This window comes from Terrapene carolina, unplaced genomic scaffold (assembly GCF_002925995.2).
Source record: "Terrapene carolina triunguis isolate 2854851 unplaced genomic scaffold, T_m_triunguis-2.0 Scaffold85, whole genome shotgun sequence".
NCBI classification, from domain to species: domain Eukaryota; kingdom Metazoa; phylum Chordata; order Testudines; family Emydidae; genus Terrapene; species Terrapene triunguis.
This window is the reverse complement of record NW_020664436.1, coordinates 12,345,902-12,370,494: the sequence shown is the minus strand read 5'-3', so window position 1 is coordinate 12,370,494 and position 24,593 is coordinate 12,345,902. Positions and strand designations below refer to the sequence as shown.

The window sequence follows — 24,593 nt, the reverse complement described above, 5'->3', positions numbered from 1 at the left end:
TTTGAATCCCCAAAAGCCGGACATGTCCGGGAAAATCCGGACGTATGGTAACCCTAGTACTTGTGGCACCTTAGAGACTAACAAATTTATTAGAGCATAAGCTTTTGTGGGCTACAACCCACTTCTTCGGATGCATCTAAGGTGCCACAAGTACTCCTGTTCTTTTTAAGTATGTTAAGTATTCTCATACCTCTTGTCAACTGTCTGAAATGGGCCATCTTGATTATCACTACAAACGTTTCCCCCCCCTGCTGATAATTGCTCATCTTAATTAATTAGCCTCTTAGAGTTGATATGTCTACTTCCACCTTTTCATGGTCTGTATGTGTGTGTGTGTGTGTGTGTGTATATATATATGTTCCATTCTATGCTTCTGAAGAAGTGGGATGTAGCCCACGAAAGCTTATGCTCAAATAAATTTGTTAGTCTCTAAGGTGCCACAAGTACTCCTGTTCTTTTTGCGGATACAGACTAACACGCAGGGCCGGTGCAAGGAAAGTTTTGCGCCGCCCCCCCCTCCCCCCGCAGCAACTCCCCTCCCCCAGGGAGCCGTGCGGCAGCTCACCACCCCAGCTCACCTCTGCTCCGCCTCCTCCCCGAGCACGCCGCCCCCGCTCTAATTCTCCTCCCCTCCCAGACTTGTGGTGCCAAACAGCTGATTGGCGCTGCAAGCCTGGGAGGCAGGAGAAGTGGAACGGTGACCGTGCGCTCGGGGAGGGGGTGTAGGAATGCTGTAAAAAAAAAAATGGGGGCACCGCTTTTTGGCGCCCCCAAATCTTGGCGCCCTAGGCAACTGCCTAGTTTGCCTAAATGGTAGCACCGGCCCTGCGGCTACCCCTCTGATACAGTACTAGAGTATGCTGCCTTAACAGTCTACAGAATGCAAAATCTTCCTCCCAGATCCCTGCAATGGAGCTTGCCCCACTAGTCTCAACTTTGGGACTGTTTGAAAATCCTTTCTCAGAAGGAAATGCCCCATCTGGGTTAGAGAGGTCTGCCACTGTAGTTTGCTGATGTTACGGAAGCAGAGTATCTCAGCTGTGCTGCATCATGGGACCCCGAGAGAAGAGTTTATAACGCTGAGAGTCAGATTGCACCTTTCTCTCCCTTTATATACTGCAAACAGTCTTCCACAGTCATGGTCCCAACCACTTTTGCTTGCAATAGTGTTATTGCAGCATTTAGGGACATCATTAATATATTATTTCCGAACAAGTGTATGCACTGAAAGCAAAATCCTCTTTTCGGATCTACACGCTGCAGCTCAACTCTGCTAGCCTGCTCTCTAGCTATGATAGGTGCATGTTCTGAGAGCAGATCAGAGCCGGGATGTGAGCAGAGAATTTCATCCTTGGAGAACACAGCTGTTTTCTTGTCCACCAAACCAAACCAAACCAACACACGCTTCAGTGCTCTATAGCCATGGTTGCAACATTGCAGCTTGCACCAGTGTTGGTGCAGCAGCAGGGACCAGTGCTTTTTAAATAAGTGTTTCCACAGATCAAAATCCTCCTCTTGGTAAAGGTTCAACTGTATCCAAAACAGGGGTGGAGGGAGGACTAGGAGAGAATGCACAAGTCCTCAGAAACGCTGGGGAGGGTCCCATCTGCCTTTTCTCATGTCTGCAGCTTTGCCAATTACAATTGCAGCCTAATTCCCCAGCGCTCACATTCTGCTGTCAAAGTGTGAGAGAGCCCAGCACGGTTCAAGTGCAGGAAATGCAAGTGCAGAAGTATCCCAGGTCCAGCTAGCCCTAGTGTCGCCACAGCTTGCAAGCTTGCAAAGGCAGCATGTGGCTTGCAGAATCTTGCTGCAGCATTTAATCAGGGCTTTCTGCGGGGAGCAAACTGCCCTCTGCCCAGGGGTTCCCCTGAGTCTGCCGGCGGCGGGCGGACACAAGGGAACCCCTGGGCTGCCGGCGGCACGCTGACCCAGGAAAACCCCTGGGCTGCCTGCCGGCGGCTCAGACTCCCTCTACCTCCCAGCGCAGTGGCCGCTGGAACACTTTTAAAAAAAAATTGGGGGCGCTGCTTTTTGGCGCCCCCAAATCTTGGCGCCCTAGGCAACCGCCTAGTCCGCCTAAATGGTAGCACCGGCCCTGCATAGGTGCTATGGTGATGGGTATTGTAGAAAACTCATAGGCCTTGTCTACACTACCACTTCATAGCACTGCAACTTTCTCACTCAGGGATGTGAAAAAACACACCCCTGAGCTCTGCAAGTTTCAACGCTGTAAAGTGGCAGTGTAGACAGTGCACCAGTGCTGGGAGCCATGCTCCTAGCGCTGGTAGCTACTCCCCTTGTGGGGGTGGGGGTTTTTACAGTTCTGGGAGAGCTCTCTCCCAATGCTGGTGTCGCAACTATATAGCCACGTTAAAGCATGAAAATGGCTTAATCTTATAAGCAGGAAACTAGTATAAGCTCAGAACATTTAATAAAATGTGTACACAATTCGTGGGTGTGCCTAGGGAGAAAGACTGGAACTAGGGCAGTGGTTCCAAAACTGGGGTTAACGAAATGTTACAGCGGGTTCTCTGGAAAAAAATTCCCTAATGGCGGACAGAGCTGTCTCTAGGGACCCCGGACAGCATGGGGCCAGCAGCCCAGAGCCCCTGGACTTTCAAGAGCTAAGCAGATCAAAGCAATCATATCTATCACACCGAGGAGATTTAAACTTCAAGACTCCTTGTAAGAAATGGAAAGGGAGGTGGATATTTTTTGCTGTTTTTAAAATTAATAAGCAGCTAGTATTGTTTTTAAAATTATTATGAAGAACAAGTTTAAGCTTTGTTGTAACATGCGTTGTTTGCCTGGACTGCTCAAGACCTGAATGCTTGTGTCGGAGGAACTTGTTGAGTTGGCTTCTTAAATACCTTCATGCTGTTTCACATCTGATACTCCTTGATGAAACATGGGAGCCTTGTCTTATAATGGCTTATTCAAAGTGATACAAGCTACGACAGTGAGATCTTGGAAGAGTGTTGCCGTTTTCATAATGTAATAAAAATACTGTAATGATAAATAATAATAATAAAGTGTGTAATAGACATGTCATTAAAAACAAATTTTATATTTCCCAGATCACTGCTTTTATAATTTATACTCAGGTAAAGGAGAAAATCCCTGGAAATATTCATTTTTAGGAGGGAGTTTGCGAGACTTGACATTTTAGTGAAAGGGGTTCACAGGTTGTTAAAGTTTTGGAACCACTGAACTAAGGCAATACCAGCACAAAGCTAGTAGCCACACCAGAAGTAGCTGACGCTACCATTATAAATGCAAATGATACCTGTAAAGGAAATTGGTTTTGGCTAAAATATTAGTGGAACTAGACCAGTTAAACCAGTTTTGAATATTTACACGTGGCAGTAGAGCGAAGAAGAAAGTGGAGTAGTGTAACCCTATGAGGCCCTCAATGCCCACCAGCAAAGGGTGCCATGTAACAACAACTCCTATCACGCCTGACTAACTCGCTACACCTAATACATTGTTGTCTGGGTGTTTATAAAGAATGTCGTGTAAAGTATCAGATGAAAACGTATGTCATAGTGGTCATCATAAGCATTGCATGCTGTATGTCTGGGTGTTAGTTAAAAAGCTGTATGTGTATACTGAAGATATCTTTAAAGCCATGTAGGGTGACCAGATGTCCCGATTTTATAGGGACCGTCCCGATTGTTGGGTCTCTTTCTTATATAGGCTCCTATTACCCCCCACCCCCATCCTGATTTTTCACACTTGCTGTCTGGTCACCCTAAAGCCATGTAATCAAACGGGGTTGGTAAGTCTTCCCCAGACAAAGGAATGTTGATTTACCTGGTGCCAAGGTATCTGTTTGAAACAAGTACTGGGAAAGCACGCTTCATTTGCATTTTAAGTCAACAGAAAAAGCACGTTATCAGGAGGATAAGAAAAATAGCATGGCATCAGCACACAGGAGCAGGAGAGAAGAGCTGTATCTGGGGATACACTTCAAAATAACATATCACAAGGGATTACTGGACTCTAAGAAGGGGAAAGAACTGCTTTGTTATCCATCACAGAGGGAACAAAGGGTCCAGCACTTTTTTTGCATTCCCTGAATGATGGATCCCCAAGCAGGTGGGGTGGGTGATGCTGAAAGGTTGGCTTAGGTAAGAAATTTATGTTAGTCCAGGATTGTTGCTTGTTTAGTTCAGTGTTAGTCACTAGAAACATTATTATACTTTTGTTTTTATTTGTAACCATTTTCTTTTTAGAATGTCAGGGTTGGAAGGGACCTCAGGAGGTCATCTAGTCCAACCCCCTGCTCAAAGCAGGAGCAATCCCCAGACAGATTTTTGCCCCGGATCCCTAAAAGGCCCCCTCAAGGATTGAATTCACAACCCTGGGTTTAGTAGGCCAATGCTCAAACCACTGAACTATTCCTCCCCGGCTCTGTTCCTATTATCTCGCTTAGTATCATTTAAATCTCTGATCTTTATTAATAAACTTGTTCTTGTATGATAAATTCAGCTCAGTGCTGTTATATTAAATTGAGGTGTGCACCCTCAGCTGAGCCAACAGGCGCCTGTGAATTCTGTCTTTTTGGAGACAGCAGACTTGGTAATTTCTGTGAGTGTCCAGTGAAAGGGGCTGGATGCTGCAGGGAGATGCTTCTGGATAGTTTGGGAACTGAAGTACACTAAGGGTTAACCTGCAAGGCAAAGTTAGGACAGGGGGAGTCCTAAGAAATTTGTTTGGGCTGGGGTGGTGGGGAGCTGTCACACAGTTTAACACCAACAAATCCCTCTTTTACTAAGGCAGAGGAGTAACAAGGTGAATTACAGTTCTGGATGCTCTGAGAGAGTGTGTCAAACACTAAACAGCAGTTTCAGTTCCCAATTTATCCATTGGAGATCTGTTCCATTAGCCAGCAGTAGACTCAAAGCTCCTATCTCTAACACAGATAAGCCATCAGGTCACAAAGGGAATCTCTCAAAATAAAAAAGTCCTCTGCACACTAGTCCATGAAGCTGGGAAAGCTGGGAACATGGTTAGGTGGGGGAATAGAAGTGGGAAGTCATGTAGTCCATGTTCAGGAGTGATGGGGCCCTGCTGGGGAAAGCTTTGGAAGATAACCCTCTGAAAATTTTTTACGACACTAAAAGCTATGGATGGAAAGCTAGAAAGAAAGCTGATACTTTGTCATCCTGCTTAGGGAAAATTAAAGGTCTTTTGTCCTGCCCATCCCCACCCCTCCAAAAAATAGGGCAGAATTCAGCCTGGAATTAATTGGAAGTATGGGATCTGAGTCTTAGTGCAGGTTTCACTTTTTATCAAACGCAAAACTTCAAAGCAACTTTTAGAAAGATGATATATGTCACTGTTTCAGTATCTCCATTCTCTGCATGGGGCTGTCAGATAAATGCTCTATATAGTTTCTTTCCTTAAACCAGGTAATGTCACAGTGCCATCTGGTGTACACTGGAGGGAACATCATACAGAGAAAATATTTGTAAAGGTCTTTTGTGAATGACTTGCACTCTTTATTAGACTATCTACATTATACACGTATCTTAGCCAAAATCAGACTCTCTCTGCAGAACTTTCTCTAATAATTTCTTGATTACCCTGGTTCTTAACTGAGGAACACACATCCACTGCTGCTGACATAATGCAACGTTTGATTCTCAGAAGGCCCAAACACCTGCAGATCCCATTGATTTGAATGGTCCCTTAGAATATGTGCTAACTAGTTATGCTAAAACTATCTGTTTGACCGCGTATTTAGCTGTGACACTGAGAACCTTTCCCAGATCTGAGGAAGAGCTCTGTGTAGCTTGAAAGCTTGTATGTCTCACCAACAGAAGTTGATCTAATAAAACATATTACCTCACCCACCCTGACTCTCTATTGATTTCAGCTGTCATTTTGGATGCTCAGCTCTTCTGAATATAAGGCCCAACGAAAGGGGAGGGTGGGGATTTAATTTTTTTTTTTAAATATCCCCTAACTTACTCAAGGTAAATTTGTGGCAGACCCATTGTACTATAGGAGTCATATAGGAATAGATTTTTTTGTCCAGATTGCATTGTGATAGATTACCACAATTTGGCATGATCCATTGCCCACTAAAGTTGATGGGAGCCTTTCTATCCATATCAGTTGGCATTGGACCAGGCCCTTTATGATAATGTATAGTCACTGTATATAGTGACTGTGACCCAGGGACCCGTGTTCCCAACTGGCAGAGGACACAGGGATTACTTAGGGTTTTACGGAGACCTGCTTAATAGTTCACCAAAGGGGGGCATGTGATGTCTTTACAGAGAGCCAATAGCTCCCTGGTGAAATAATTGTGAAATGTATATACAGATAATACTTAAGTTACGTTTCTTTACTGATAATTATTCTCTTAATGCCTTGGTGCTAAGGCAGGTCACCAGGAGGTGACATACCCCCTGCCTGAAAGGAACTTCTCTGAGGTATCTGACATCTATCTCCCTTTATGGCCATTTGTGTATTGAGTATTGTTTGCCTCAAAGTGTATGCCTGTTTGCATACTGATTACTGAGCCAACTGCAAACTGAGATTGCAAAATCTACAAGAGAGGAAATCTACAGGAAGAAACAAACAGCAGTAGGTATCCTGTTTATGAATAAAGCCAAAGGCATGGCATGATATGTCTTGGAGTGCAAAGAGACACATTGAATCCCTCACTTAGGAGGCAAAAAGACAGTGTGCATGTTTCATGAAAGAAGGGTCACAGTCAGCCTGACTCTAAGGAGCTGCATGGATTTGGGCAAGCAATACTTTATTAGCCATGAGAGTATCTTGTTAACTAAGTCTAGGCTCTAGAATGAGTAGTATGATTTTGTTTTATAGGTAACCATTTGTTTCCAGTACTTCTACTTGAACTTATATTTGATTTCACTATAAACATATCTAAGTGCTGTGAGTTAAGTGGAGTGGTGATCTAAGGTAATACTGGTAGATCTAAGATAGAACTGTTTCTTTGGAAGGAGTGAATCTGGGAATATGGCGAGTGTCCAGTAGACCAGGGACACACTTGGAAAGGTCGGGGGTTGGAGTGTGCCTATCGCTAATCTTTAGACTAACAGTGGGGCCTGCAAGGCCAGAGGAGAATGCTTATGTTCCCCTGGCTGGTAGAGGTGGGAAGCTGACCCATGGCAGACACAGACAAGGCTTCCTCATGCTAAGGACAGGTGATAGCAAGGTTCATTACAACCCAGGGTACCCTGGGAAGCATCACAGTGACTGAGATTTAAGGGCATCTATTTCCTTAGACCGATATTGTCTCCAGATGCAATTGCTGGGAACCGAATAATACGGCAGGGTTCAATCCTGAAACCCTTGCTTAGGTGAGTATAGCTTAGTCTTACATTGACTTCATTATGGGAACAATAGGATTTGAATATGGTTTAAATGTGACCACTCACCTGAGCAAGGACAACTCATGTCAGTAAGGATTGCAGGATCATGCCATTACTATCTTTATTAGTGGTGCGTGTGGGGGAATTCCAAAAGATTGATTGTTTTCAATGGATTTACATCTAGAATGAGTTTGCCCCCCATGATTTTAAAACCACAAGGCTTACTTCACATTCTCCTGTTGGAGAAGGTTTCTTAATGACAAAGTTTAACTTTGTGAGGAAGAAAGTTGACCCCCCTATCAAGCCAAGTGGTTCAGCAAATTCAGGCAGGCATCCAAATTTCAGGATTTTATCCAAACCAAATCTGTACTCCAGATCTATTGAGGTTCCCTAGTAATTGGAATAGAAATATATATCATGGGTTGTGACCTGCAAAGAAGGAGAAAAAATAATCCCATATTTTACCTAAATAGCAGTTTCTATCTCAGGGTCTGAACCAGCATTCCTTGCAAACCCCAAATTCCCACTGACTCTAAGGGAGCTTTGGTTGTGCAAAGTATGCAGGACTGGGTCCACAACAAGCAGCAACCAAAACAGTGCATTGTTTCAGAGATTCTCAAACAAATGCAGAAGTCAAATTCCCTAGGACCTTTCCCCTTTTGCACACCATTTAGATGCTAGAAGAACACTGTAAACCACAGAGAGGTAGAATGAAAAGGAATAGATTAACTTTCCTTCTAGTGCTAAAATGAATCCTTATGTCAAACTTAGAACTGGAAAAACTCTGTTTTTTTACAGTTGTTAAACAATTACTATAAACTGCACTGTGGCTACAAACATGGTACACCATATGGAATATAAAACAGCATTTTACAAAAAACAAAATTTAGCAACTTGCCAGTTAACCCTAGTTTCAGGTATTATGCTAGAAATACCAATGGCCTAGCAAGCTGGCCTTAAAGATATCTAAGAGGGGGGCAAGTTGGGAAATCCAGCTGATTCTAATGAAAGATCTGCCTTGTGAAGCCAGAGGAGGGAGCCTAAATATATATAGAGTGCCTGAAAAAGAGATGATTAAGAAGCCAAATATAAATGTATGAACTCCACAGGAAATGTCAGTTAAATACAGATTGTGATAGTCATGGAAATGGTAAATTGGGCTCCTTATGCTGTCAATTAGTCTAGATGATCAATGCCCTAATGCTTCATATTACGGTAATACTGTGCAGTATAATCACATGAACTGGGCCCGGCGTTTATACAGCCATATGTGCTACTATATATAGATATTGAAATGCAGAGCTGCATTTAGATTTGTTTTACTTAATAGCTCTTAAAGTATGAACAAAACATTTTGGGTGCTTCAGCAAGTCACAGTGTAGCCATATCGTGCTTACACGATTTGTTGTTTCTCGTGGTGCTATTTAATGGACTATAAAAATGACTGTAACTAATCCATCTTCAATTTTAATTTCTGAAAAAACAACTATTGTGGCTTAGGGCAACAAATTAAACAGCATCAACCCTGCTGGATGATTCAGAGTTGAGCTTCTTTATAAAGAAGCTTAATTGCTGACCAAATGATTGTGGTAGTTTCTAATATCCATCTGTTATTGTGCATTAACCACTATTTTTGGGAGTTGCCATTCAGCATGTGAAATGCTTGCTGCACTTAAAACTTTAGAGAGTGAATCCTAGCTCTGCTAAGGATCAGGAATAATGTTTACAGAGGTGATTTTTCTGTTTATAATGTTTGTGTGTGGGAGTCCCACTTTAGGGGAGAAAAGACACAGAGATTGCTCAGAGTTATCTTGTACTGTACTTTGGCAACAACATCATCTATTCATGGAACATGCTTCACTAAAAAGTTCCAGGGTGTTTTAGCATTCAGTTAAAAGCAGCATCAGCCACATTAACTTCTACAATTTTTGTTTAAAACAATTCCCTATTTCAGCATGAAGCTCCAGTCTAAATATGATCCCATAACCTGGCTCCAGTCAGAACATGGGCCTGTAGCATTCTGTGTCAGCTGCAGTGTTTAAAGGTCTAATCTGAAGTCAGAGGAAAGACTCCTATTGACTTCAGTGGCCTTTGGATCTGTTCTTAAGTGCATAAGATGAAGGACATGAAAAAGTACATTGACCAGCCTTCCATGTCTTGATGGGCAGCGATCTCAATCTGGCAACACTAAAGAGATGATAATTATTGTGCTTCTGTTTATAGCTTTCTTCCTCCAAGTGATCTCAACATGATTTAAAAATATTAAACTTAATAGGACCTCTGTACATGAGTAGGTATTATTACACCCACTTTATAGAGATGTTAAAGTAAAATCTTTCAAAAGTGGCCAGTGATTTTTAGATACCCATTTTGGTCCCCCAAAAATAGAGGCATCCAAAACTGGTCACCACTTCTGAAAATTTGGGCCTAATGCCCTGATCCTACAAAGACTTAGGGATATGCTTAACTTTATACATGGTGAGTAGTTCTCACTGGAGTCAGTAGAACTACTCACAGTGTGTAAAATTAAGCACAAGTTAAGCATATGGACTCCAACAAACCAAGGGCCTCTCCTGAATACAACCCACTAAAGCTGCATTCATCTTAGTCTAGTCATACATAAATGCATCACTTGGCCAGATATTTGTGTTAGCCATATTATTATGTATCAAGCCTATTTATTGGCCACAAAGAGTCTATTACTAACACTTACAGTGAACTCCACTCCCAACACAACCTTCCAAATAAGCATGCTAATATAGCCCAGCTCTAAAACATTCTCATAGCATGAACCACATTTGAAGGGGAAGCTTGTCGCATGGATCTCCTCCCTTTTTGCAATTCTGTGGATTATTTCCATTCCTAATCACTTAACATCCCAGTAACCACAGCAATTGCCTCAATGCTAGGGAGATATTTAACATATACTTAGCTGTCTTTAATGTGATTTAACAGCTGAAAACAAGGAGAACTGGCACCATGTGACCAGTCAACTCTCCTTAGAGAAGTTGTTGAGCAAGTGCACAGTGGACAATTTTGGGAACCTCTGGACTATGGTATTTTGTTACACAATTAGTCCATTTGTCCTAGCACTTAAAAGGGTAGGTCCAGGCAGGTACAGTATCACCAAATTGTATCAGGAGTATCTGTTCTACAATTTATAAAGGAAAGATGGACATGGAGGGGTGAATAAGGATACAGAGGTCTATGGCAAAGGTAATCAATTATTTTTTTGCAAAGGTCCAGACTCCAGAGAAAAATAATACAAAAATAATAACAATAATAAGTAAATAAGATTTCAAGGTCCATTCAAAAGTGTCTGGCGGCCCTGATTTGGCCTGCAGTCTTATTGACTACCCCTGGTCTATAGCGTAATTCAGTGGTTTTTAATCATTTGCAGATACCTAAAATTTTTTGCATAGAGGTGCATACTCCTTTGGAAATTAGACATAGTCTGTGGACTCCTAGGGGGTCAGTGGATCACGGGTTGAAATCTACTGGCATGATCTAATGAAGGGGAAGCACAGGAGATAGAGAGCAGAAAGCTGCCTAGACTTACGGGTTTGAACAGTGACAACTCAATGAAGGACTTGGGTTTGGAAAATGCCTGTTGATTATTGCAGATGTTCTGCCAGTTTTCCCACGATGGGAAATTAATACATAAAGAAGGGGAATTGAGAATCAGATTTCTTGTATTAACAAAATTACAGTGAGAAAAGTAGTAAAAACCTTTTGGAAATGTAACTTAATATTTCTGGTGTGAACCAGCAGCACTGGATGCAACACAATGAGGTGTGTGGAAATTGCAGCAAGTGTGCAATGGAAGCAGGTGCACAGGAGCCATAGTGCAAACGTGCAACATACTAAGCAGCTAGGCACTAGGCAGGGTGCAGACATGCAACACAATGAGCAGGCGTGGGGCAGCTGTGGCATGAAGGTGCAGCTCAACAAGGTGCGTGGCAAACGTGCAACGCAAGCCCTGGTGCAATTGTGCAACACAATGAGCAGACATATATGGCAGCAATAGTGCAAATGTGCCACAACTTGGAGCAAGCGATTGGTAGCCGTGGTGCAAACGTACAACACAATGACCAGACGGCTGTCACCTCAGACCTGCCCACCTTCCCCCACCCCGAGTGGGCAGGAGCGGGTGGGTTTGCGGCCAGCGTTCAGCTGTGCCGCTTCGCCTGCGATGGCGGGTTTGGCGGTTTCCTGTAGCGTTTCGGGGAGATCTGTGTGCGCTGGGAGGGGCTCCCCGGGGCTGGGCGCACCCCAGGCAGGGGTGAGGCCTCTCATGGGCTCCCCACAGCGGCGGGAAGGTAATTGCACGGCGCCCCCAATAACTGCTGCGCTGCCTCCTCATCCTAGTGCCCCCCACCCGCGGCCTCGTGAGCCATTCAGAGCAGCAACCGCCACAGGCAGAAAACTAACGGAAACTTTGGCTGGAGCCCTGCGCATGCGCCGCCCCACCCCCTCGCCCAGCTCCCGCAGGGCATGGCGGGGGTTGTCGTTTCTTCGCGGTGCTCGGCGGAGGCAGGGAGCGGGAGGTCGAACCACAGCTCCCGGCAGCCCCTGCGCCCCACCCTGTCCCGGGCGTCTCTGTGGATGCGGGGAGCAGCGGAGATAATGAGATGCGTGTGAAGCGGCTCTGTCCCGCGGGGCGCCGGAGTCGCTCTGTCCCGCAGGTGAGTAGCGGGCTGCGCGCGGGCGGAGGGGTCGAGGCAGGAGCCGTGCGCGGGTCAACCCCGGCGGCAGCACCGCCCTTCCTAGGAGGCTGGGTCCGGGGTGCAGCCAGCGCAGGCTCCGGGAGCCCGCGGGGCAGCCCGGGCTCTGCGCTGCTGTTACGGGGGCGGATTCCTCAGCGCCGACCCGGGCGGCCCCGGGCTCCCGGTGGGGTGGGACCTTGACTGGGGGGAACGGGCTCAGGCCACATCATCTCCGGAGAGAGGTGCAACCGCTCGCCTGGGGGGGAGGGGGTCGCTTTACCGCGGGTGACTTCAAAAGTGGCTCCCGGGGGGAGGTCTGGAAACTTTCAGTTCCCCCCGACTCCGAATCAGAAACGGTGTGAACGAGCGAGCCGGCCACTCCCATTCCCGCGCGCTGCCCGGGACAGACCGACTTGTCCCTACACCGTGCGGGGCCATCGCCCGCGCCCTTCTCCAGGGCCACGGGGGGTAATGGGATCACGCAGAGCCCGCTGCAAAGCCTCACCACACGTGTGAGTAGCTCCTTCGAGCTCAGGGGCCCCATGGCATGAGTAGGGGGTTTGCAGGGCTGGACCCAAATGGTGTATGACGTGGGCCTTCTCGGTCAGTCCTGCCAAAAACACAACTTCCAGGAGAGTGAAAAAACTAGTAACAGCCCAGCCAACCACTTGCCGACGAGGGAGAGGAGTCGTGTTTTATCTGTATTATTGTGGCACCTCCGAGTCTCAATCACAGATTAGGAGCCCATGCCCACAGTTCTGAAACTTCTAAGTAAGAATAATGGGGATGAATTTATGAGAGAGAGAAAAATGTAGGTTGAACATTAGGAAAAATTCTCTGAAAGATCTAATACTTTGTGAAACAATCATCAAACAACCATGGTGGAAGATCACTTGGGACTTTTGAAACTGGACATGACCACACACTGAAAAAAGTAGTGTAGGAGCACTGTTGTACTGGCAGGGGAGAGGACTCGAGATCATCTAATAGGTCTTTTTCATCTTTGATTTCTGGGGTTCTGTGAACTATTTTTATTTTTACAATTTTAAAGCATTCCAGGAATGAGCATTGATTTCAAAATTTGATTTTTAAAATGTATATAAAGTAACTAAATTTTTTAATCACTTTGTAATCCTTGCATGGGGAAACTGTATAGACATAAGTTATATTTACATGGAATAGTCTTGTTAAATGAACCTTTCTGGTAGTACAACAATCAGCCCCCATTTTCAATAAACTACTTTAAACATTTACGTGCAGATAATAAAAAATTAGCATTAAAAGACTTAAATACAAATATTTAACATTTTAAAATGTTGTTAGTATAAGAATCAGGAAATATAAGTGACACCCTGGCCTACAGCATGCATCCAGTACCTACATTTGACCTGGTTTCTCTTAATTTCTAGCCACCAATGACCTCACATCAGTTAATTCTTTCATCTCCTTCTTTTGCCCACATCTCTGTGCCTCCTCCTATACTATTCCATATTCTTGGAACCACTTCCCCAAATTTGTTCACTAAACCACTTATCTTGCTTCCTTTAATATGCCACCTAAAATCTAATTGCTGCTATCTCATCTATGAGAAGTGAGGGATAGGAAAGGAGTACATGAAAAACACACACAACAACCAGCTCTCAGAGTTAAAGGAACAGTTAAGATGTTCACATGCTTTATTGCAGTGGTTCTCAACCAGGGGTACGTGTACCCCTGGAGGTACTCAGAGGTCTTCCGGGCGTACATCAACTCATCTAGATATTTGCTTAGTTTTACAACAGGCTACATAAAAAGCACTAGTGAAGTCAGTACAAACTAAAATTTCATAGACAATGATTTGTTTATACTGCTCTGTATACTATACACTGAAATGTAAGTACAATATTTATATTCCAATTGATTTATTTTGTATTTATATGGTAAAAATGAGAAAGTAAGCAATTTTTCAGTAAGTGTGTGGTGTGACACTTGTATTTTTGTCTGATTTTGTAAGTTTTTAAGTGAGGTGACTTGGGAGTACACAAGACAAATCAGACTCTTGAAGGGGGTACAGTAGTCTTTAAAGGTTGAGAGTCACTGCTTTACTGACTTGCATCTGAAGAAGTGAGGTTCTTACCCACGAAAGCTTATGCTCCCAATACTTCTGTTAGTCTTAAAGATGCCACAGGACCCTCTGTTGCTTTTTGCAGATTCAGACTAACACGGCTACCCCTCTGATGCTTTACTGAGTAAATGCATGATCTTACTATCACTTTTGCCTTCTTCTCTGCTTTGTTTGTTTATGGCCCTAATTTGTATTGTGACAAATGTGCTCTTTGAGGCAGGTACTGTCTTTATTTTTGGTGGCTAACACACTTTTGAGCACGCAAAAAGTAATAATTTTGTTGTAACTAGTTACACTGAAAGACAAAATAGATAAAAATTTACTTTCCTTTTTTGGATGAGGTAATTGTGACAAGCTACGATATTAACCTTGCAATAAGCCACCTTTATGTTGTGGTAGCGGAGCTCCATACCAGCAGTTTTGATTGCTGGATCAGGGACTAATTTCCCCCCCATCTTTACATCACTTTTATAACTTTTTACATACACACACTCATGTGGATCTTTGGTTATATTGTGGATAAATATTCACCAGTAGTTTTAATCTGTTAAATTAGGCTTGTAATGTTAATCAGCCTTATTCCTACTCAGGGTAGTTTTTATTTCCTGTCCTGAAGAAAGCATGGAGTTATTTAACTTTTTTAGGATCAATTTAATTGTTAGAGATAGTAATGTTCTCTGTGAGCATCCCTCATCTACAGAAAATGTGATGAAAAGCATGTGAGCTTTTATGTCTTCTATTGATTTGTTTTTGAAAAAAGTATATTATATATAGTATCCTTATACTTGGGTCACCTGGTGGAGCGTTTAGATAGTTTCTTTTTATGGGAGCAGAGTTACATGGGGAAATGCAGAAATGTTTGTTTTCTGTTATTTCAATGATATTTATTGAAACTGTGGAAGATACATTGATGAACCGGTGACATTTCTCTGAAATGCTGTGCACTCTCTGCAAAATATTGAGCATCCTTAATTTCTGAGGTTGTTAATAGGAGTCATAGAATTGTGCCCTCAGTCCTGTTTCAGATTAGTATATGTCTGACATGACATTTCATTGTGTTTTAAACTGTCATATTGCTCACTGTTGAAATGCAAATATGCCTCACTTTGTTCTTTAATACAGCCAAATAATAAAGCTCAGCACTATTAAAAATTCAGCCAGAGCTGTTGGTGTAGACAAAATGTATTCAATGAGTGGTTATTCAGCATTGCTCCTGAATGCTTGAAATGCTGGTTCAGGCAATGTCATCTTACAACAAATAATCAGAGTCCATAATCACCAGATGCAGAGCAAAAAAGAATTAAAATAATCACAAAACAATAATAAATACACATAAAAAAGTGGCAGGTTCACGGTTTGTCAGGTATAAGAACATTAATATGGTGTACAGTAGCTCTTTTGAAAACTTTGTGTAAATATCTTTCTACAGCTAAACTTTTCTAGGTGCTGTATTTCACATTTTGATATTGAATGAATAATATTAGAAATTCCAAGTTAAGTGCCAGAGAATTTTCTAATGATAATATTGTGAATGTTTGATTGCATTTAATGTATTTCTTATCCCACCCACAACCTACAAACCAATATACTCATAAAACAGAGCTGTGCTCAGCCCTTCTACATCAATAATTACAGTATGAACCACTCTTTCCTCTGACATTACTGGGAAAACAATCATGAAATGTCAAATGTAGCAGGTATGCTGGGTAGCTTTAGGCACCATGTACACAGTATGGCATATAACAAGGAAGCAGTTAGGCATCTGTTATTAACCAACAAAATGAATGTAAAAATTGATTAATTACACTATAGATGTATTTGCAAGGATGAAGTAATACTTTGAAACTAATGTGATTATACTGCTATTATGCAAAATTATAAACTAATTTGAAATAATAACATCAATTTTTTCCCTCTACCAGGCAGAATACGACGTTTCAAAATGCTGCAGATTATCTGGGTGAACCTAGAGATTAGATTTAATGTGCTTGTGTTTTTAGAAATGCTGTTCCTGCATTTCATGAGATAAAACACTTCACAAAAATGAAAAATTGGAGATCAATGAAGGTAACTTTTTTACCATGTCCGTACATGTTAATGAACTCTGAGAAGAACATTTGAAGAAAGAATAGATTCGTCATAAACACTGATATACGCAGTATTATTGGCTCAGGATGCTATCCACATGTTTTTTTGTTTAAATAGAAAAAGACATCTAAGTGAAGATGAGCCTTTGTTTGATATATAGTGTCTGGAGTTAAGTGAGAGAAGAAATATTTTTAAAGATCTACCAACAGTAATCTCTATTTGAGACCAAGATTTTCTCAAAAGAAATAAAATGAAGGACCTGTGTGAAAAAATGGCATTGATTTATTCCTCTGAAGGAGACAATTTCATGATGATTTAAGCCTCTCCCAACATCTGGATGTGGTGCTAAAGGCAAGTCTGTGTCTTTGATCAGCTGATTGAAACTGTGGAAAGAGGACCTTTAATTTAAAGTAACTTCCGGCTGAAATTCTCTTGCTCATCAGCTTGAACAGAATTAAAGGGAAAATGAACATGACGTATCAGTCAGGGGACTCTTACTGAACTGAAAAAGGGAAACTTTAGACTGTCCTTTAAACTGTAAAATTATAACAAACACCCTGGTCAAATATTTTTTTTAAAAAGTTGACTACTAGGCAGATCTCTACAGATTTAAAGAAAGTCAGATGTCAGCAAACAATTCCTCTCCTCCATCCTTACAGAAGTTTTCTCCTCCTGCATCTCATGCTGCTGCACCACCAACCCCTTCTCTGTCTTCAAGTCCCCAGTCGGGACTCTCCAACCGGCTGTCCAATGGCAGCCTCAGTACACAGAGTCTCACCAACTCCAGGGGCTCTGTGCATGGGGTCTCATTCCTGCTGCAGATCGGTCTCACTCGGGAGACTGTCACCATTGAAGCTCAGGACTTGTCCCTCTCATCTGTCAAAGACCTAGTCTGTTCTATAGTTTACCAGAAGGTATAGTATAACAACATAAAATGCTGTTGATTGTAATAATTGTTTTAATTTTACTATCATTGCTATCACTCTTGTAATTTGGATACATCAAGTAGTTATGTGCAGAGGCAAGACCAGTGTTGGAATTGTGTTAAGGTTGATCCCATGTAGTGCTAAAAGATGTATCTCCCAAGATGGGAGTTTCTGTTAAAAGGAAGTGGGCTCTCCTTATGTCTGGCTTCTGAAATCCTACAACAATAGAAATGCAGTAATAAAGTTGTACTCTTCATACAGTAATTAGTTTTGATAATATGGAAAGAATGTTATTTTTTCCCCTTGTGGTTGTAGTCAGTGTTGCTGCTCTCTAGTAGTGTTCTTCTGTGGTCGTTTCCGCTATGTATTTGTGTTGAAGAAAACATTGTTCAGCAGTATTCTTGGTATAACACAGCAATTTTCAAACTGTAGTCCTTGGACCAGTGGTGGCTCACAGAATGATTGCTGGTGGTCTGCAGGGGTCAGGTGGGTCACATGGTATTGGGTCGTCTTGTTTACAGCTGCAAAATTTCATTAGAGGGCAGCTAATAATTTTATAATATTTCTTTTCCATGTGAGCAATTGCTATAGTTGTCACAAGGATGCAATACACTCTTCAGTGGGAGGAGAGGGTATCAGAGACAATTTTTCTATTAAGATGCGGTCTGCAGTGTGAAAAAAATTGAGAACCCCCAGTATAGTGCTAAAATGTTCTGAGTTGGTAGAAAGGAAATGTGCATTTCGTTATTTATGTTCATGTGTTGCATTTATGTATAGATTACATGCTATTAACCAAATTTAAAGTTCACGTTAAGTTTCAAGCAAATAATAAAACCAACCTAATTTTATCTATTCCCTCAAATGAGTTGTTATATTAAACAGTTTTATAGAAGGGGAGTGGGAAAAATCATGGGAGAAAATAAACACAATGGGAGTGTGGACTAAGTTGCTTTTCTTTGCCTGTAATTGTTTTTATTTCTCTGAACTATGTTATGAATAGATAGGCTTATTAGACTTGGAATACAGTGTTCTTTTCCCTTATTTAGGATTTTGAGAGGGTGGAGGTAAGCTCGATACGAGCACCAGTATCTAGATAATCTAATTGCATTTCCTCTTCTCCATAAGATTCTTTTTTTTGTATTCTCGTCCTGTGTTCCACTTTTTTTTTTAGAAAGATAATAAACATATTGATTTCACAGAAGTTTTGTGAGCTACCAAAAATAGTTCAGGCAATGACCCATGTAATTTTTGGTGGGGAAAAAATATAGGTAGGACATAAAAGTTAGCATCACTATTGTTTCCAACCTTTTATGGTCCTTCTTTCTTTTTCTTTCATCTCCCTCTTTTTGCATCTGTATATTGCTTGTTTCTTCCTGTCTTCACACTTGTGACACCTTTCTCTGTGTTCATTCTCTCTCATTTTGGCACTTCCTGTCTATTCTTGGTGGCCTCAGCTATAGTCGTTTCATAGCTCAAGTTCAGAAGCACATTATATGTGGAGCCAGTTATATTGTAAAATTGGCTAGGATTTCAAGATCCTGCTCTTCCTCTCCCCAACTGATTTTAATGCATCTGTATACTAACTGTTGTGACTGATGATGCCAATAGAGAGCTGCTTAGGGAGAGCATGCCCCGTGCAGGCAGCAAACAACTGCCCAGGAAATTGGGGGAAGGCTGCTTGTGTGTGTTGGACTTACCTTTCATAAGTACTTTTGCAGCCAGTGCACAAGTGGCAATACTGTATCCTGCCTGGAACTGATCCTGAGGACAAGTGGCAGAGCCACAATTATATCCATAAATATGTTCTATTAACATAAAGTTCTCAAAATTACACTTTGAGAATTATTCTGCACACAGCTACTTATTGTCCCATCAGGAATGCCTTGTAATTTGGTAATATTCAGGCCTCACTTACCTGTGGCATTTCATAGCAGGCTCAGTGTCTCTTCTCTTGACCAGTTAACTTCTCCCAGCCTCAGGACAGTACACAGCTTGTTCTCATGCAGGTTCAGGAGACGCACACTTTTAAAAAACTGCTAATAGTAAATTTGTAGAAGTTTAGGAATTGTGATTTTTTTGAACTGTTTCTAACTTTTGTTCTTATTTAAAAATTTCTCAACTCTACTGATAGTTTCCTTTTACTCTTGGTATTTCTTCCCTATGTTTCTTATTAGTGCTTCTAAGTCATATTTCAATTGCATGTTATTTCTTTGTATAGCTGGGATGAGGGAAACCACTCTTGATCAGTCTCTGTAGCCTCAGACACCTCTGCATCTGAGGTTGAATTGCCTGGCTACCGTCAATAGCTCCCTACCTCAGGACAAGCTGTAGTAGAATATTAAAGAATGTTGGTTTGGGGGCTCCAGCTGTCCTCAGAGTGCTGATTAGTAGCCCTTTCCCCATCATAACCTGGAGCAGCAGGGACAGGATTTCTTTGCAAGTCTTTCCAAATACCTCATATTTGCCCCTCTTAAAAACAGTTATCTTCAAGCATGTTTTAATTTCTCTTAGGGGAGTTCAGTATACTTGAAAACTACACTTCCATCAGAAAGTATAGTAGCTACTACAGGTAACAGCTAAAAGTTCTATAACTGAAATTAGAGAAATGTTTTTTTTCCCCCCCAGTTTACTTTGTGTGTAGTCAGTTTTGCTGTTTTGACAATGGTCAGTTGGACTTCCTGTTTCATGCACTGCCCTTGGGGGAGCTCAAATCATCCAGGTCCTGCAACAGTAGCAGCAGCAGAATTGAAATTGAAGTGGAAGTGGGCATACCTTTTCACTGAGAGGAAGGGGAAGAGAGAGAAGCTTGGAGGGCCAAATATGTCTGGTTTGCTCTTAAACTTGCCCCCAAAACTCCTTTTAAACATCATCAGGAGAGCAGAAATAAACCTTTCCAAACTGAAATTCAGAGCATTCTGTGTATAGGGGATTCTGTATCCGAACTTTTTTTTTAAATTAGGCAGTTTAAACAAGTCAAGTTGTCAGTGTTCTTTAAATCTGACAGGGATGTTCCCAAATTATCCTTATTTTTACAGCCATGTGGAGGATTGTAACCATGCCTGAACCATAATTGGCATTGCTTCTGTCTTTCCTTATTTAAATTACCTGTGTACCAGCTACATTTTTGTCAGGGTGGAGTTTGGAGAAGAACCTTAGGCATAACCAAATAAAAATATAAACTTAAAGTGCATGTTGTTAAAAATAGACATTCATATGTAACAAGTGTGTTAGAGCAGAGCGAGTCTTGCTATCTGGTAAGATGTGGGAGCTGCCTCAGTAGTACCTGATTTAATATTTAAATCTGCTGCTAACTGCAACTGCTCTCTTCCCTGCACACCCTCTGATGTCCGGAGTGAAGCGAAAAGTAGAACTGTTTAGCAGCTCTCACTAGAAAACTAGTGTTTTAATGCATTTTGTGAAGTGTTCAGCTGACAGTGTGCTCTAAATTGTAGCTAGTATTTTCTTTATTCTAGATAAAGTAGAGGCAGTGTTCTCATAAATTTATTATAAATAAGAAAAAGATGTTTTACCAGTTTAAGTTTTTTTGTCCTGTTTTCTTTAGAACAGCAATCTCTGGCAAGATCTCCCCTCTTTCCCATTCTAAAGACTCTCTTCTGTTATCTCTCTCTACCCTTGCAACCTGTCCCCATTCTTTCTCAACTCTCGTCATCCTTGATTCCCTCTGTTATTTTGGCTTTCTCTTATCTTTACCTGCAATCTCTTCTGTGGCTGATTTTCCTTTTGCCTTGAAGAATTATATTTTTGTGTGTGTGGAGTTCTCATTTTCCTTTCTAACTACTGTTCTCCCTTTGTCTCCAAAGTCATAGTGTGTGATTTTTTTTCACACTTCTTAGATTTCTTCCCCTCTCAATTTCTTTATGGTCCTTCCAAGTTGGCTTCCTCCCCTCCATTTCCTGAAACTGTCCTGACTAATGATCACCACCTGGCAAAGTCAAAGGGACACTCCTTATTTATATTCATCACTCCTCAGATTTCTCTCCTCTTTGATTTCATCATTCTGTGCTCTCCCTTTTCTCCTCCTATCGCCATATATGTTGGCCTCCCTGAGGGTTCTATTCTCAGTCCCCTCCTCTTCTTTCTCTGACCGCATCTATTTCCTCTGCTTCATCTACCACCTCCACGCTTATTCCCAAATCTAGCTCTTTACATTCATTCTCATATTTCTTGTTCACTCTATCTCTTGGATTCTGATATCATTCCCCAATTTTCTCCTTTCTTCCTAATCTGCCTCCTTTAACTCTATTAACAATTCCTTTCCTTTCTGTCTGCCAGGCTCTCAATCCTAATATTTTTTTTTGCTCTTCTCTCCTCCCATATGCAATCTCTTGTTATGTTTTGTCACTTATACCTCTAGCATCTTCAAAATCCAGCCTACCACATCATCTGCACAGCTGAAACCCATGTGTGGCACCTGGACACCTTGACTACTGTAACCTTCCCCTATTTGGTATCTCTGGTTCTCATTTCTTCACCCCTCTAGCAGTAACGTTTTGGATACACTAAAGTCGTCATCTTCTCTCTCCACTCCAACTGTGTTAGTACCCTTTTTGAATCCCACCATTAGCTTCCCATCTCTTTCAGCATCAAATTCAAGATCCTACATTATCTTGTCTCCTCCACCTGTGTCTCTGGATCTTTGTGTACTTCTCCATCCTTTTACCTGATTGTTACCTTGATCTCCTCTTTGCAGGTTTGGCTTTTGCCTTTGATCATTTTGCCTTCCATACTCAGAGGAATCTTCCTGTTATCGTCTGTCAAGATTCTGTTTGCTTACTTCACATCTCTTTATAGCCCACCTCCACTGCCAGCAGTCCTTCATATCTTCTCATAACAATCTCCTCCATCCTTCCCTGAACTATTGCTTACTGTTTTGTCTTATCAGAATTGAGGCCTCAATCTGTTAAAAACTTACACATATGATAATCTTATTGAGTTTGCAGGATCAGGGTCTTGAAGTATTTGCAGGATTTTTGGGTGGGCAGTGTAGTTGAAGGAGCACAATCAACTTGAAAGCTAGTCATTTTCAAGAAGGAAAAGTAGTTTCAGATATGACTGTGACAGAAATGGCAATTTCCTGCAATATCCTTGGAAGACGAAGACCTCATTGTATAAAGTTTGTGTATTATTGTGGGCCAGGATTATATGTAACCTCTTTAAGGGGGAGATGCGATAGATGTGAGACTTTGGAGTTCAAAACACTATATTGAAAATGTTGCAGATAAATATGGACTTTTGGGACAATAAGTGTTAAGTGGATTTTCTTGGGATTTCATAGGGAGAGGAGGTTAATGCAAATTCCCCTATTCTGGTTATGCAGCCTTTTGAAGTTATGCCCTTAAGAGAGGGGCACTGTCTGCTGATCATCTGTTACAGAAGGCCAAGACCAAAGCTGTATAAATAAATGGTTGATGTGCCCAGCCTTCATTCTGGTTCTGGATGTAAGATGGATAAACTTGTAATCAGAGAGAAAATCCGGTTGTGGGTTTTGAAAGATTAAAACTTACCAGAAACCTAGGTTATAGTTGGCGGTGACCTGGGAAGCTTTTTAGCATGGTTGTAGGTTCATTTATTGTTTTAATGTTTTCTCTGTAATATTTTTACCTTAAGAATAAATGTGCTTGCTTAGAAGGAGCTGTCTGGTAACTTAAAATGGTGTGCTGTACACTGTTCATAGTCTTTGAAGAGAAAGCAAAGCACAGGCAGTGGCCTGTTGAGGCAGTTTAGCTTGCCAGGGATATCACAGTGTAAGGCAAGGTACTGTGTAGTCTTAAAATCCCTGGTCTAATGTTAGTGAGATGTAGGTCTCCAAACGAGAGAGGTGACTGCTGGAAGCCTAAAGTGGATGTCCTTGGTGGACTTCGGAGGTGGCATACAGGTACAGCTACCTTGAAACTGTGACAACTATACCTGTTGCTAAATTTCCCTGCCAATTTTTCTGATTTTGACATTTTTCCTATTTTGTGAAAGTGTTTGTCTCTTGCTCCTGTGTGAAAGACCAACACAAGCATTGGAAGAAATAGACTAATTGAGGGGAAACTGTGCATGTGACAGCACTTTGGTATGGTCAGTTTCAGTAAATAAATGTAAATATCCTTTGTTATGATAATCTTGGCCGCTGCTTGAAACAATAGCAGATAAAAATCAGACAGAAGTGTGATTTTATTTTTTGATCGGTCACTGTGTCCCTCCTGATAGTGCAGCTATGTTCCAGTGTAAATCTTTCTTTGATCTTTGTATAATTCTACCAATATTTTTTGCTTGAAAATTGCCCAGTTCACTTTCAAGGCAAAAGTGACATTTTCTGCAAAGTTTGAAGAGACTTGATCAATTTTTTTTGAGTTAGTGGTCATTTAAAAAAAATATCCCAATTTGAAATTTCTAATGGGATAACATTTAGTGTGTCTCTAGTACACAAGTGGCTTAATAACCCCTTCAGATTTTCTATATAGCAAAATCCAGGGTTGGATAGCGATGACTCACAATAGCTAACTAGCTGGTACTTTTTTGTGGTGGCTGTCATTGTTCCACAATCTAAGCTTTCATTAAAAAAAAAAAAAGGAAAAAAGCCACTAGTTCTTACGTCTGAAGATAACTTTCAAAATGTTAAGTGGTGTCTTCCTGAGTCTGCAGACAGCCTGAAACTATCCTAATAAGAGGCATTTGTTGCTCCTATTTATATGGATACACGAGTTGACATTGAAACCTACTTATGATAGTTTAAATGTGAGCATTAACTATTTTACCGTTGATCAAAGTAGATGAGAAATAGATCACATTATGACAGTATGCTCATGATCTACTCTGAGTGGTGTCTCATTTTGGTGTCAGGAATGAGCTGCTCATGGGAGAGTACCACTATTGTCTGCCTTAGGTTCTTCCCCTGGTTAAATCTTAAAAACTCATGCATAGGATATATTTGAAGAAATGAGGTTGTAATTAAGCAATGTATTAACTATTGTTGGATCTAGTTGTAATTGGTTTTTTTATAGATAGCGTGCTCTCTAGTAGTTGATTGTAACTTAGAATGAGTCCTAAACTACACTTATGTAAGGGACTGATTCTGCTCCCATTGATGTCAATGGCAGAACGTCAGTACACCACAATGCAAGATTAGACACGTACAGGAGCTAGCTAACAGAGCTGAAAAACAGGGAAGTTTGGGGGAGGGGCTGTGTGGTGGTCTGGTTTTGTTTTGGAGTTTGGTTTTTTTGTTTTTTGTTTTCCTTGACAGGAGCTTAGGCAGGAAGGCTATGAAAGATTCAGAGGCAACAGTGGTAGTGACCTAAGGAATGGAAGAGACAATGAAGATGACTGGCTGTAGAAGATGCAGTATGTATATTATTCTGGAGTGGGTACGGTTAAAAGAGCTTTGTATTAAGTGTCACCTGATAGA

At 41.6% G+C, this 24,593-nt stretch overlaps 1 protein-coding gene across 1 annotated transcript in view; it reads left to right on the top strand.

The window, feature by feature from the left end:
• The first annotated feature begins 11,952 nt into the window (after positions 1-11,952).
• Positions 11,953-24,593, top strand: part of PRKD3 (protein kinase D3) — an 87,612-nt gene continuing 74,971 nt past the window's right edge. The window contains exons 1-2 of the mRNA XM_026649632.1: positions 11,953-12,040; positions 16,088-17,167. Of these exons, the coding sequence (XP_026505417.1) occupies positions 16,877-17,167 (291 nt within the window). The 5' untranslated portion in view covers positions 11,953-12,040; positions 16,088-16,876. The remainder of the gene's footprint in view (positions 12,041-16,087; positions 17,168-24,593) is intronic.